Source organism: Haemaphysalis longicornis, unplaced genomic scaffold (genome assembly GCF_048455015.1).
Source record: "Haemaphysalis longicornis isolate Haplotype H1 unplaced genomic scaffold, Haemaphysalis longicornis Haplotype H1 scaffold_3, whole genome shotgun sequence".
NCBI lineage: Eukaryota > Metazoa > Arthropoda > Arachnida > Ixodida > Ixodidae > Haemaphysalis > Haemaphysalis longicornis.
The window spans coordinates 63,436,170-63,451,505 of record NW_027526335.1 but is presented as its reverse complement, the minus strand read 5'-3'; the positions used below and the strand labels follow the sequence as shown (position 1 = coordinate 63,451,505).

At 44.3% G+C, this 15,336-nt stretch overlaps 1 protein-coding gene across 1 annotated transcript in view; it reads left to right on the top strand.

Annotated features, from left to right (window-relative positions):
* LOC144175243 (cell adhesion molecule Dscam1-like) overlaps positions 1-15,336 on the top strand; it is a 328,801-nt gene that overhangs the window by 311,203 nt on the left and 2,262 nt on the right. The window contains exons 21-28 of the mRNA XM_077704344.1: positions 1,543-1,728; positions 2,170-2,303; positions 4,611-4,770; positions 7,162-7,326; positions 8,644-8,834; positions 13,131-13,212; positions 14,236-14,340; positions 15,172-15,230. Of these exons, the coding sequence (XP_077560470.1) occupies positions 1,543-1,728; positions 2,170-2,303; positions 4,611-4,770; positions 7,162-7,326; positions 8,644-8,834; positions 13,131-13,212; positions 14,236-14,340; positions 15,172-15,218 (1,070 nt within the window). The 3' untranslated portion in view covers positions 15,219-15,230. The remainder of the gene's footprint in view (positions 1-1,542; positions 1,729-2,169; positions 2,304-4,610; positions 4,771-7,161; positions 7,327-8,643; positions 8,835-13,130; positions 13,213-14,235; positions 14,341-15,171; positions 15,231-15,336) is intronic.

The following is a 15,336-nucleotide window of genomic DNA, read 5'->3' as shown; positions in this document are numbered from 1 at the left end:
AACACAACCACCCCACAACCAAAAAAGGAGAAGAAAGACACACAAACAAATTTTTGCGGCAGAACATGCGCAATAAATAATGAAAACACATACAAAAAAGAAAATTCAAGGCGTATGTGCGCTTTTGTAGTTGACTTCGCCGCAAAGCGCGATTGCTTTGCGGCAAACGCGCGGGCGGACGACCGTCACGGAAAACGGCCGCAACCTTTCCGTAAACATCTTCGCCAAAACTTATCCCGTAAATTCGATGTACAGCATTTGAAAATACCTAATCCACCCACTAGCGGTGCGGTCTGGCGATTGTCGCTTTCCTCTTTCAGGGTTACTGCAACAGAGTCGCCGCTACGCATTTGCATGGTAAACAACGGCGAACAAAGTGCTATACAAATGCTCATACAGGTTAACTCGCGTCAAGTAAAAAACAAAGAAGGATTTACTTACTGCGAGTCGCACGTGTTTGTCCGCACCGATGAAGGCGAGCAATGCGCTTCGGTGGCTAGGCGGCATGCTCTGCTCCGCTGCCGCTCGGATGGGTCTTTGGCGCGGCACCCCGAGTGGTATGAGTCTTCAGACACAGTCGGCAGCGCAGACAAGTCCTTCGTCCACAATCCGCGGTCGGGAGACGGAAAACGCCGCCCAGTTTGGGCCATACCGCGTTACCGTCACCTACTTTTCCACAGTAAACAATACGAGACTGCCCGATCGGCGCCCGTACCAATATGGCCGCCGGTCTCGTTTGCATCAGTGTTGCTAGATCACCAAGCAATTTCGCATAAGGTCTATTGCAGGCTCGCTGAGGTGGTGGCGCGCTATCTTGCGTTGAACTGGATTTCAGCAATTAAATGAGAGACAGACTGCCCGTAAATTGTTTCCGTGTCACACACCGCAGCATGCGTTCTAACGCGAGGCGTTGGAAAACCAGTGTCCGGGTATGTTGTTTTAGTACCCCGTTTTTGTCCGTGGAGGTGAAACGTTCTAGCTCGAGGAGCTGGAAAACGAGTGTCCCGGTGTGTTCTTTTAGTACTCGTTGCGTTCTAGTGCAAGGCGTCGGAAAACGAGTGTCCCGGTGTGTTCTTTTAGTACGCGTTTTTGCCCACGGAGATGAAACGTTCTAGCGCGAAGCGTTGTAAAACGGGTGTCCTGGTGTGTTCTTTTATTATGCGTTTTTGTCCACGGAGGTGAAACGTTCTAGTGCGAGGTGTTAGAAAACGAGTGTCCCGGTGTGTTCTTCTAGTACGAGTTACGTTCTAGCGCGAGGCGTCCGAAAACGACTGATCCTGTGTTTTAGCCTTGTGACTATATGAGACGACAGGAGACGCCGACATACCGAGCCTCTAAGGTGCTTCGCCCTTAAAACATATTTAAAATTCCTTTTCTGTGAGTATGTTTAGATGGATCGTTCCTTGTGTGTAGCGTTGACATTGTAATTTGGCTTATTAGTTCCTTCACTCTTACTTTGCCAAGCGTCATCCTTGTTGTAAGCATGGTTCCGCATTCTTGTTTCTTTCATTCACTCGAACCTTTTTTTCCCTCTATGTGCAGGGTACGTGTTGCACGTAAGAAAGGATTTCGGCGAGTGGAACAAGATCAACGTGCCGAGAAACGCTGCGGAGTACACAGTGGATCACCTCGCGTGCGGGGCTTCCTATCAAATCTACCTGTCGGCTTTCAATTCGGTCGGTAACGGGGGACCAAGCAACATTGTCTCGTCGAAAACAGTCGGCGTCGGTGCGTAAACAATCTCTTTGTTGATGTCGTGCCCACAAAGCATCCAATCCCGACAACGCTCGTTTCAATTTTCGCCTAAGTTGAAATTTTTCTATTCTACCATGCATACAAACTTAGAATGGACCTAAAAAGGAGGTTACCAATTTTTTTCTCTCTCTGTCTGTCTCCTCACAAGAAAATATCACCCTTTACGTACTGAATGGTTTTATTTTAGGGCAAGTACTCCATGCTTAAATGTCAATAATGTCAGATATGTTATCAAATATCTTCCTGTCGTTTTTTTTATTTGCATTGCCGTTTCACCTTGCTTAACCGCACACATGTTTACTACAAAGAATCCACCTATTTTACCGAAGAAAAACAGAAAAAAATATGTTACATATATATATATATTTATATAACCTGCGCGCGGCGTAACAAGTGCATTGCAATGCATTTCAGCTCCTGTGGCCCCCGACAAGCCGTCGTTAATCACCGTAAACTCCACAGCTATTGCCATTCATCTGGATTCGTGGCACGACGGTGGCTGCCCATTTCTCGCTTTTGAAGTTCGATTCCGGCGGCAGAAGGACAAGGTAAACACCTGCCTTTGTTGGTGTCAGTGCCGGGCAGCACTACAGTGCTAGAATATCGCAATAGTATCTTAGAGGTAGTTTTGAAAACCTGCATTTCTAGACTAAAATTTATTTATACAATATTTTTGTATGTCAGTAGTAATATAATGTATGGTCGCCAGGGCCGGGAAGTACTACGGTGGTAAAACATCGCAATAGTATTTTTGAGATACCTTGAACACCTGTATTTCTCTATCTAAGATTTATTTTCAAACTATTTTGTATATTACTAGCGAGATTATTTATATCAAGGCCTGGAAGCACTACGATACTAAACTTTCGCGGTAGTATCTAAGAGATACTTTTGAAAATCTGTATTTCTCAATTGAAATTTATTTTTAAAATATTTTTTGTGTATCCGCATTGAGATACTTCATAGTGTCTCAAATTTACTGCTGCACTCTTGCAACCTTTGGTACATCGTTACGTCTATTTTTCGCCATACAAACGAGACATCCACTTTTTCCTGTTTTTAAAGTGAGACCCTTCTCACCTCTACTGCGTTCGGCTTCATTTCTGCGATGAAGTTGTCACGTAGATAGTCTTCGCTATATGCGCAGTGTTTGAAGGCTCCGGCATACCGACGTTGAAGGAACGCATGTCTCCTCAGATCGTAACGTTGGGCAAATAGCCGTTGATATGCGGCTTTGCGCACAAAGCCTTTGTCTATGCTACGCGCGCGCATACTAGAGCTGGTTTGGGTTCCCCCGAACAGCGCAGTTGACAGGAAGTGGTGAGTTAGATATACAACGTTCTTCGTCGGCACTTATTCTAGTGTTGTTGGTTTCCGCGGCTCGGGGACATATCGCGTTTGCAAGTGATATAGATGCAGACGAGAATAACCGTAACGCTGCGGGGCGTGTGTCGGTCCCAAGAGGCAACGGCGCCGCGCGAGGTGCCTCGTCGTCAGGTATCGCCCACACCCCTCCTACTCTCTGTGTTTTCCTTTTATTATCGGGGCTGCAGACGCGGCAATCTGGCGCTGTTGTGTGTAGAAACCGTTTTCTTGTGTGCCGTGTCAGCCTGCCCGGCGACATTTACTGTGCGCTACTCTGCGTGAGGATTTTACTTCCCTGATCGCCCTGCCGGCTGGTGAAGTAGATAGCAATTGTTTTGGTGGAATAAAGTGTGGGTGTGCAGCCAAAGTACAGGAGCCAAATATTTCAAAGGGTGTTTAAAAGTAATCTTACCACTTTGGTGCCAGAATGTCGCGTCTGTTTGAGGCTAATTAGGTTGCGTATTTCTCTTGACAAATTTTTTGCGCAGCAGTGATACAAAATCGTGCCATGTATAGGTTTAAAATACAAAACACTGCGTAAAAGCGTATTTTCAGAAGATTAAGTCACTAAAATTTAAAAGAAACTCTTTTAATTTCTATCGTTTATCTGTACTACGGAATACCTTTTTTTCAGTATCTGCAGAAATGAATCTGAAGTATTTCGTTACGTCAACAAAGGTATCTTACGATCCGTATTATAGTATTATAGGTATCGAACACGTGTATCGCGATATATGTATCCCGGAATACATTTTGGGGTATCTCTCACCACGCAGACTGGCGTCATACTTTTAAATCTAACGGAGCTCATGCAAGAGAGTCAGCCACGTAGATCAGTGTCTCACCGTGCGTCTGTACGAGCTCAGCCAAATTCTTCGTGCGAAGAGACCTTTTCTTGCGTGGATTAGTCCCCACGCCACTCGTTTTTCTGTAAAGGCTTAGGCAAGGGAAAAAGCGCCGTTACCATCCATTGTATCCCCTTTATAATTTCTCTCGTAGCGCCAATAAGAGCACGTAGCTCTAATGTTAAGTGGTGTATATCCACAATTAAGGGTTGCGTGTAATAGATGTCCTCCGGGAGAATCAAGAGGCGGTTTATATTTCAAAGGATGGCGGGGGAAATTACGCTTTCATTGAGCTCTCCCAATAAATTTTCATCGCGGTCGCACGAGAAAAGAGGCACAAGCCTGTGTTGACTTTCTGCAAGTACAAATCTTTTAGTGGTTTCCCGCATCTCAAACTGCATTGATTCTGTACCTAAGGCAGTCTTATCTTATTATTACCAATTTACTCTAGTAGAGCTTCGCTAATTAATATCATTGTGCCTTTTTCTTATATGCACTTGTAAGCTCATTGTAAGTTGTATGTCACTGTAAACTTGCAAAACATTTTACAGTTTAGTTAGCCATAGTGTAAGACACAAAATTCGTGTTACATTTATTCTGGGGTGGTGAACAGCGTGCATCTTTTGTCCCGATTTTTCATCGCAGGTGTGGAACGTGGTTGGACACAACATACCTCCGGAACAGAAACTGATCATGCTCAACGACCTCGTTCCCGGAGTGGCCTATTTGCTGCAAGTGATAGCCAAAAATGAGGCAGGGATAACAGAAGCCGAGTACGACTTTGTTACGCTGCAAACAGCGCAAGGTGCAGCATATTTCTTGTTATTTCTTTAGCGTTTGATCTACCACCAAGTTGAAAGCAGCGGTCGCCGTGCGACCAACTGCGTACAGACTATAGCTCTCCGCTGCCCCTGGGTGCTACGTTAGGCTTAACTGTGGTGTTTTGGAGAGCGTGGAGCATACCCTATACTAAAGGCTGTGTAAAAAAGATAGAAAGATTGTCGACGTGAGCTTTAAAAAAACTCCCCATACACTGATTAGTCGACAGCGAAGTTTGTAAACGTGCATATGACAATCCCAATGAAGCCCCAGGGTTTATAGCTGAACATACAAGTTTTCTTGTTCTTCCCACGCAAACCTGTTTACTAGGTTTTTGAATAAAAATAAAAAATTATGAACATTGGAAACACAGCTTCAATCTAAGGTTTATGATATTCTCACCCGTTAGGACAGTTTGAAACAAAAATCGTGGTGCAGTTAGAACATAAGGTTATATCGACGAATCACCTGTAGATATTTCTCAAAATCTATTGTAAGCATTAATTGTTCCTAAGAATATGGCTCTAAAGTGCACATTTTTACTTTGAGGTAAGAAGGAGGTCAAACAAATGATATTGTAATTGGGCATCCGAAAACAAATCAGCTTCCAATACGCTTTCCGCGAGAAATAGAACCATGACAATAGAGTTTTTCTCTGTGGTATTTTGCGTATTTTGTTTCTTTGCGATGACCACCAGTGGCAGAAATGAGAGCGTTGTCGACAATTGAGGATTTATCCAAATGAGTTTCCCGAATGGCAGCCGACAGAGTACAGCTTATTATTTCGCTGGGCATCATCGCCCTAGTTTCCGCTTACCGTTTCTAACCTGTTATGCTATGACCGAATGTTACGGCAAGCAAATTAGATTCCAGTTCCCTTTTATATGATCATCCTATGGAAGATATCACCGTCACCAGTGTGCTCTCAAATGTCGGTCCATGATGTTTTTCTCACAAAACATGCCACCAACGTTCATGCCAATTTCATTCGACGATATCCCTCGCACACACAGTAATACACTGTTTCAAATACTTACGTCAGCAATGTCACAATGGGGAATGTCACTGGGGTTATAAGCAAATTGGTAAATCACACTTGTTGCACGACGTTTTATTTTTTATTGTTGGTTTGGGGAGACCGACAGAACTGTTTCTGCTGCCATTTGATGAGACTAGTCCTAACACTAATACGCACTTTAACTGAGCTGCTGGCTCTGCTGGCATGCGTTGGGGTATGGTACCTGTGCTTGTGAGTGTGCTGTCATGCTGGGAACCACTTTCGTGAGGATTAGTTAATTAAGGCGTGCAAAGAGCATGGTTGAAGCATAGTCGCTGTGTTTTCGGAAAGGTTGTCAGAGTAAATTTGCACAACATTTTTGTCCCTCTGGCGCACCCTATATGTGACAACTCAATTGGCAAGTAGGGTTTAAGATCCTGCACCTCGCACAATCAAGACCAAACTTTCAAAAACTTTCTTACGAAGTAGGCTTTTTTTTTGTAGATTTCGTCATTATAATTTTTTGACGCATATATGAACGTTTCCTAAACCTAATGTTACACAAATTGGTATGGGTATTTTCCTTGAAGGGCGCTCTCAATTAGGTATCTGAAGAAGTGCGGGAAATTTATTCTGATGATGGTTCTTCTGCTATAGTAGCAGCGCCACGTGTGTAGAGGTGATGCTTCCTGTTACGTTTTATTGGGTAGTCTACCGCACTGTTTTCCTGCTATCGTACTACTGTGTGTTTATAAATACAATGCTCTAGTACAATTGTACGCGAACGAAAGTTGAGACGTCAGTGCAGTTTCAAATTAGCCCTTCTAAGCCGATTACACTACAATTGCACCTTAGCAGGCGTTATGTGTACTAAGAGAGCTGTGTCGGTCTGATTAATGAAGGAGAGAAAGATCAACTTTCCTTTTTTTTTTTTTTTTTGCTGCCTGATTTTAGACATTCCGTTTCCAAGTCAGTGCAGGCCGAAAAGTTGTTAACCCTAGCTCCATCTAGTGGTTAGCTTTTAACAGTGCCGCAATCTTCCTGATCGGTTTCTAAAATGAACTGGCTCTTCGGCCTATGTGGCTGAGCGGGTAGCGTCGCTACTACGAACGCTTACGCCCTGGGGTTGAGCCCCAGCAGTGTTTCTTCTTTTTTTTCTGTTTCCGGAATTTTGTCGTGCTAAAATTGCTCCCTTTGATAAGTTTTACGCCATGTTTTCGTAACTAAGGGTGGCTTAGTACATTTTAGGTCACTTTAGGTGTAGAAAGAACCCTACCACCTCATTTAATTAGGTTTCTGCATCATCGAACCGGAAGGGCCAGGCCTGCACAGACTCGGGAAAAGAATACCGCGTCTGACTGTCCCGACGTTTCCACGCAGAGCCGGCAACGCCGTCCCTGGTGGTGGAGAGCGAAGGCAGCCCATTTTACATGGAGCTTGGCGTCATCCTGCCCGCCTGCGTTTCTCTCACCGTAGTCCTTGTTGTTGGAGTGCTCGTCTACATCGTCCTCCGGCGCCGGTACTCTTCAGGAAGCTCCCACAGCGGTAAGTTCCAATCGCCCACTTTCTAAACAAGCCAGTTCGGACAAAAAAAAAGATTTTTCTTGTATATCGCAGGATGGGTTAATTGACGCAAGGTTAATTACTGTTAAACTTTGATATAACGCAGCTGACAAAAATTCGCCATTTTTTCGTTAAATGCAAGTTTTGGTTACACGCAGGTTTTTGAATTAAGGCTCGTGTAAATGAAGGAGAAACAAAACCCAAATGCTAGACATCAGGGATGGTGAACTAACCACCCAGGGATTGATTTCACGGGGAAAACTGCGTGATTCGCGCCTTCTGGTTTCCCACGAGCTTAAGCACTACAAATAAGCAAGACAACTTAACTTAACTTAACTTAAACGTAACTTAAGTACTTGATACTTGGCGGTGCCTTAACTCGTTTCAAGGAACAAAAGTGTGCTGAAAGGGCACCTTTTCGCGAACTCGATGCTCTTTTCCGCACTCAAAATTGTTAAAAGTGTGCTGGGATATTGTACTGGGCTGCGACGTTCTTCTTTCACGCCGGCGGAGACGGCATTTGAAATTGCGAGCTTGTCTAGAAAAGACACAACTTTTCGTTTTGTGCAGCAGAACTCATACCCACTAACCGACACCACCGATAGATAGCAGTTGAGACGCACGACTATACACGCCGACAGGCAGGGCTAGCACCTAACCGGACGAAGTTCGCGCGCACTAGTGCATTTCTCCAGCCAATTTTTCAGAAAAAGTGCAAAACACAATGGCTCACCTGCGTAGCGAATTCGTTGCATCAAGGTTAACTGTCGTGACATTTTTTGTAACATTTTTTTGTTCGTCTTTTTCCCACTCTGACGGGAGTAATTAGTAAAAATACGCAGACTTTTTTGGGAATTGTCCACTAATCTCAGGGTCTTATGACCTCCTCCAATAAACAGCCAATCAATCAATCAAAGTCCACTAATTCGACAGCATTGCTACACCGTTTCTTTTAATTTTGAGTTCCTCCTTCCGACCAACTTTTTAGGTTTGCTTTATTAGAGTGATTAAACGTGTCAAGCTTGCCAGTTATTCGCGTTTGTGCAGTTACAGGGCGTTACATGGTCCCGACTCTGGGGTACTCGGCAAAGAATGCTTACGCATTATTGGAATTCTTGACACACGCGTTAAAATAGAAATTAACGGAACATACTGCCAACCACATTCACAACAGGAACTTCCTAACAAGTAACAGAGCTTAACTAATCACACATAATACGACTGAGTCAACGTGCCAGCTCACTCAATGACGGATGCGTAAGTGTTACCTTCAAACCTTTGTGCCTGCGCGCTGTGCAGGCAGTTCCGCGTACGGGTCTCGCAAGGGAGCCCACCTGCAGGAGTGCCTGCGCCTGTCCGAAGTAGACCCGAGCCTGGGCAAGAAGACCATGTCGCTGGACGGCCGACTCGACTACTACCCGACGCCGTACGCCACAACCCGCGTCACCGACATTGACGAGCGGAAAATGTCCGAGTGTTCCTACAAGCAGGTCGGTATCCTCGCGCAGAAGGGGCCACTTTCGTTTTTGCGGAACAAAATAACAAAGTACAAAAACGCAATGTGTGTATCCTAGATGTAAACAGGAAATCGGAGATTCGGGAATCTGCTGGCAGTGAAGGGACGACGCAAATGTCGGGTACATATTGTGCTCCGGGCACATATATTTTCCTTGAGACACATAAATAAAATGGCGACAGTGGGATAAAGTTTGTCCATCGGCACAGCATAGTTCGAATTGAGAGAGAGAGGGCGGTCCAGAGAGGGAGAGAGATGGAGATAGGGATGGGGAGGGGAGAGAGAAACTTTAATAAGGAGTGAAGCGAGCATATTCCTTGCCGTGAGCTACAGTCCAAAACTCTTCTGGTGCAGTCCACCGTCTTAACCCTTTCCTCTAGCAATAGCTGCGTTGTCGAGGCAAGAGCTGGCCAGCATACTCTCCCACTGCGAGGGAAGATCTGCGTTTTGTTGGTATTCCCAGATAGTGTGTTGCCATGTGGCTGGGTCTTGGCAGTGAACACGGAGGGAGTCGTAGAGAGTACTGAAATTCGAAACAGCGCAAAAAGACGGGACAAGGAAACGACGACACAAGGCGCTGCCTTGTCGTCACCTTGTCGTCGTGCCAGCGCCTTGTGTCGTCGTTTCCTTGCCCTGTCTTTTTGCGCTGTTTCAAATTTCAGTATGCACCACCAACTAGCCCAAACCACCGTTCTATCGTAGAGTGGGATGGGTGGCATGTAGGCGTGTTGGGTGTGGGCGTGTGTCGATCCGTAGGGGTGTCAGGATGACGCCGTGTTCTTCGTTGCCTGATGGGGACATTATGTAACCTGGCGCATTCCTCGCCGACCGGTGAACGTGAAGCCTTTCCGTTTTATGTTCTTCGGTCTAGGGGTGACAGTGGGACTATTAAAATCCACGCGACTGCGAAGGAGATATAACATCACGGCGGACAATATTGCAGGATCGTAATAAGCCGCTTTGTTTTAAAAAACGCTTTACGAAAAAATAAGTGTTCACGTTTTTAGTAAACAACCACTTAACGAAAGAAAACATTTTTCTTTGAATTTTTGAACCGCAAATTACGGTAGATTTCTTAAATGCGTGAAAATAATCTGAGAAAAACTGCGTACTTTTCATGTTTAGACACTAGGGTTGGAATGCCAGGGCACCGTTAGGAACCCGGGAAGCTGATGCGTTCGCAATATAAAATTCGCGTGGCGAAAACGATGAAAAAAAAGCGTCATAATAGCATGCATACGGGACATCGGAGGTAATAAGATGGCAAAAAATTCCTGCATAAAGAATATCAGCTGGATTACACAGCCAAGATAAAAGGTAAAGGCCTACTCAAAATAGTCAACTTAAATTTCTGAATGCTGCACATACAATGAAGTGGATGTGCTCTTAACAGCGCACAGGTGTAGAAGTGTAGAACAAGAATAAAAAAAAATCATTCATCCCTCCATCAGACGACGACGAAGGTTAAACGCGAAGGCTTCTCGTGATGGATTCTTAGGTTGTCGTCTAGTTTTTGAAACCGCTTCGACCATGCCAAAATGGAGCAATCGGATAGACGCCCGCTTGATAGCGTGAGGGACCCATGTTCAATTACGGCCAGCGGAAGCATTCTTTCTTTCACTTCGGCGTTTTCGCGTTGCAGACGCCATCAGTGCGAACACTAAATCTTCGCCTTAAAATTCAGCGTTGCAAAGACTGGTTGTATTACAAAACACTTGTCATATTCACACAAAACAATATCAGTTGAACAAACACCCAACAAAAAAGTATTATCTAATCTCCACCACCAACCTTCCTCGTGGAACACACGTTTCAAGCCTTCCCAATTGCGCTAAGTCGCATTACTCGTAGTTCGCCCTATCAATTATCCAAATTCCTTAGTGGACAACCGTACCGTGATCACGCTTACGTACGCGAAACCCAACCATGCAATTTCGACGGCCCATGTAATTATCCTCTCCATCCCATTACCATGCGTCGCTGGATCACTTAGCGCTAGTCAAACAACCGAGCACATTTAAGAACTCGTAAGGGCATTTACAACAACGGCCGACGTCCATAACCTATGCGATTATGTTGCCATGTGGGAGGAAGTGCGATGGCCAGAGAGGCAGACGCCTGCATACAAAAAAATTCCCCGCATTTCCCCGAGGGGAAGAATGTGAAAGTGCGAATGCACGAGTTGAATTTGCGCGGTTCGGTAATGTTCGCGAAAGAGAGATCACACACACACACACACACAACTACAAAGAAAGAAAGATGCATTTATTCACAGACACCTATTTGTGTTGCCGTTGTACTTGATTGCTAGAGCGGATCTCAGCTTTGAAATTTCGTGTCAGTACTCCTTTAAGCGGTTCCTGGCCAATCCCCCACGTGGGTATGTGCCATGTCAGCGGCCAGGCAGCGCGCGCCCATCTCCCCCCGTTGCCAAGGAAGACGAGGAGATTCCTGGCCAATCCCCCACGTGGGCATGTGATGCGGACATCGCCGGTGGACGCAGGTTCAGGGTCGCTTAAGAAGTGCATTGCACTTAAAAGGTCCGGGAGACAGTCACAGTGAGTACAGTAACGTAAAGGGTACTTGGTATGCGCTGCCGAGATTATAACTGCGTCCCGAAGTTTGAATCCCCACCCCACGTGATTTAACGATGCAGTAATCATATGTGGAGGAAAATTATCTGGGCTGCCGAAATAGCAACGTTGGGTGACGCATACATAAGCACGATTACAGTACGTTCCTCCGTCATGGAACTTATTTAGTTTATAGGGCGCACTACGACTGAATGGACGTTGCACAATGGCAGAAGTTGATACGTGTGTGGTGATGGAGGGGGGAGGGGTTAGTTCGGTTTACAGCGAGCCTTTGTTATGTCTTACTTTTCGCGGTGTCAGAAAAAAACGCACTGCAGGAAAGTCAACTTTACGGCAGAGAATACAGCTTTACGTGATGGGTTTCCACAAAGACACATCAATCACACACCGCATAAACAATGAGATGTCTTTACACGCACAACGGATTTTATTAAGGTAGACAAATGCAGTTTAGCGTCATATGGTTGAGTGATGATGATGGTGATGACGACGAAAGCATTCCCTAACCGGCACACAGATTGCGTGTTGATTACGTCACATGCTGAACAAATTGTAAGCCGACATCAACGACAACGCTGAGCTAACCTAACCGAATCAGCACATTCAGATGACCCAATCAAAAACTAATAGATACAAATCAATAACATCAGACTCAGTTAGCTCAGCGTTCTTGTTCATTTTGACTTTCGCTGATTGTATCGTGGTCTTTAGATTTGTATCGAAGAAAGCTTCGCGTTTCACCCATCTTTCTTCCAGAAAGGGGCGTTAGATTTTTTCTGTGTTCTTCTTTCGTTTGGTATTTGCTTAAGTGACAGTGTTTCGTATCAATCTGACGCGTCTTCTGTAATACAACTGAGCTGAAAGTAGGCGCTCGTACAATTTACCGCTCCTGTCGTCGTCGTCGTTACCGCGTGGTAATCACCATAACGAAATATCAATTCACCAAATCGTAGACACCGTTGGACACACACCAAACCATATCTGGTACATGCTAAACGCATTATACAATTGAGAAGAAATACATACACGCGCAAGATGCGATCCTGAAAAAGAAAATGCGTGCCATGGTGCATATAATTAAAGACCTCGTAAGTGAAAAAAATTACGTAAGAGCGATGAAGGAAAAAGCGCGAGAACTGTGGCTATACTAGGTATAGCTCCCTATTTCAGAAATGAGGAGTAGTGACGCTCACTGAAACTATCGTGTTCCAAAATTCAAGCGGAATACTGTCAAGAAGTCCATTCCACAACCATATGACGCAAGGGTGCGCCGACGAGTCAAAAGCATTGGTTTGTGATTGTGCAGCCCACGTGATCAAATAAAATCACATCGTAATTTGATGGGAAGAGTCCATTGCTGTGAGCATAATAGTGAAAGAGACATTAAGGATAATGTCATGACGAGTGTTTTCTGGCTGAAGGGGAAGACCGATTTTGTTGATACTACTTCTTTTTTTTTCAAATTGTATGTGGTAATTAGTTGGCAAGAGTGAGGAAAGGTAACGCAGACATTATGATCGGAAGAGTAGCTTCCTACGAATATTTTGGTCGCCGTCAAAGTCACAGTCATGCATCTTTTTTATTAAGCTTGGGAAAATTCTCGTAGTAGAGAATGCATTTTTGTTTCCCTGTTCGAACCACGTTATTCCTGCTATTTTCCCCCACATTTCCCCAAGGCCCAGGAAGAGCCTCTTTACGCCACTGTGAAGAGGACGCCTAGGCCTCCTAGGTCGGATATCCATGTCTACAATTACCCGGGTACGACGCCAAACTTCAAATGCACTCGTCGCTCTCGTTGCCAATTTTATTCAATGTCTTGTTTTGAATTCCGTCGTCCAATGAAAGCATCAAGACGACAACAACACCTTCGCTGTAATCGTTATTGTCCCCTAACCCTGTACTCTGTGACAAACACACCAAACCTAATATGGTACATACAGTCACTAGAAGTAGGTCCTGGATAATTTTGGCAAATTTCTTGTAATCTTAGTGCAGACAAAAAATTAGTGCTTCTTGTTTATGAAACACCAAAATAGCGTAAAAAGATGTATACATAAATAAAATCAAAACAAGGCAGCAATGAGTACACGAATTGATAACACATAGAAGAACTATCGATCCCGTTCGAACGTTGTTGTTGCGGTGATTTAATATAATGAGTGTTCATTTAAGTTCCTCTGCCCTCTTTAAATTGGTTCACCTGACGTTTAGACCCTTCCGTCGGTTTACTTCGCAAAAACGCACCCAACTTAGAGACAGCAACAACAAATGGAGCCTGTTGGATGAATCACAACTGCAGGCAGGGGATTAATTAATTCGAGCGACCTGTGTTGCGGCATTACCAAATGTGAACACGACCGTTTGCAGTGCACTGTAACAGAGCGTAAAATACAATGTTGAGTGCAGCTGAATGCGAGGTCATTGCATTCATGAAACTGGCGTTTCTTATTTGAGGAGTTAGACGTTCGGGTGCGTTGTGGGAAAATATATCCACGGGATCGTCTACGGAGGAATTCAGGTGTTACGTCAATGAAAAAAAAATACGCTACTGTCTAAGAAAACATAAATACCGAAGCTGAGGGTAATCCTGCCACTTCACTCACTTTCTCGCACGCTACATGATACCAGTTGACCGATCGTGTCCCTCCCTAAGTAAAAACACCTCCTGTTAGCAATTATTGATGCAGGCTGATCAGTTTATGTGACGATTTTAAAGCTATGTTGAATGGTACTTATAATACTTCTGTTTTATGCTTATTGAGCTTCTGCTCTCTCTTTCAGTTCTAAACTCTGTCCCGGACGCGGGGGACAGGCGAGCGTCATCCAGTCATTGGAAAATGGCAACGGCTGTGGTTAAGTTAGACGGCGAAGCGGAAGGAATGGAGAGTGAGTATTACAGTCATCACAAGTCTTAAAATTATCAGGACAATTTTTCTTCAATATGGGCAAAATTGTGTCACGATTATTTTCTTTGGTACGTGTTTCAATATACTTTTTAAGCTGAAGTTTTTACCCTGCTCCCATACACTTTATGTAAGGCAGAGAAAAAAAAACACGATTTTAATAAATAAAAGGCGTTACATAAATTTTAACCACGTGTATGGTGTGAAGGTCAGGTAGTTCCCACGAAGAGCTTTTTGCGGAGCGACAGTATTTAACCTACCGAAGTTCGGGTTGTTAAGGGCAGACGCCATGACTGCTTTTTTTCAGCCACAAGGTATGAAACCAATTCAAGAAATAAAAACTTCCCCACCGAGGTTTATGCCTGTGATTGCAAGAAGCGAAGTCATCCTAAGCGCAGCTAACCAGGTTTCTGTAGACCGCTGTTTAAATTTCGTAAAGGCCAAATAGAAGGGAATGTACGAGCGTCTAATGATGCCCGTGGGGGTTCTCTAACATCTGTCCCGAAGGAAATCCGACATTGCAGTGAAACGAAGTTTTTTGTTTTCTGTCGATCGCTACCTATTATTTCAACATTGGTGTTTTTTTTTTCAGTCTAAGTTTCAGCCACTACGAAGTAAAACAAATATTTACGTAACAACTCACAAAATTCGGAATTCTTATAAACAGAATATTCGAATCTAGACACCATTTCGTTTTTTTTTTCTGTGTTGAGGAGAGCGCAAGGCAGAAATATTGAGCCCTGCAAAGGCTTTGCGGTATACCTCGCCTTGTGGCTATAATGGCTAAGCTTATGCACATTCTGTTTTCTTTCAGTTAACCACTCGCCGTCAAAAAGGTCTCATAGATTGTCTCATAGGTGAGCGAAAAAATAGGTAAGTCCCACTTTCGATCTAAAACAGTTCTCGAAAGCAAAAACAACACACCTTAGTTCTTCTTTGAAACCAGAGCTCGACATACATGAGAATTCATTTTATATTC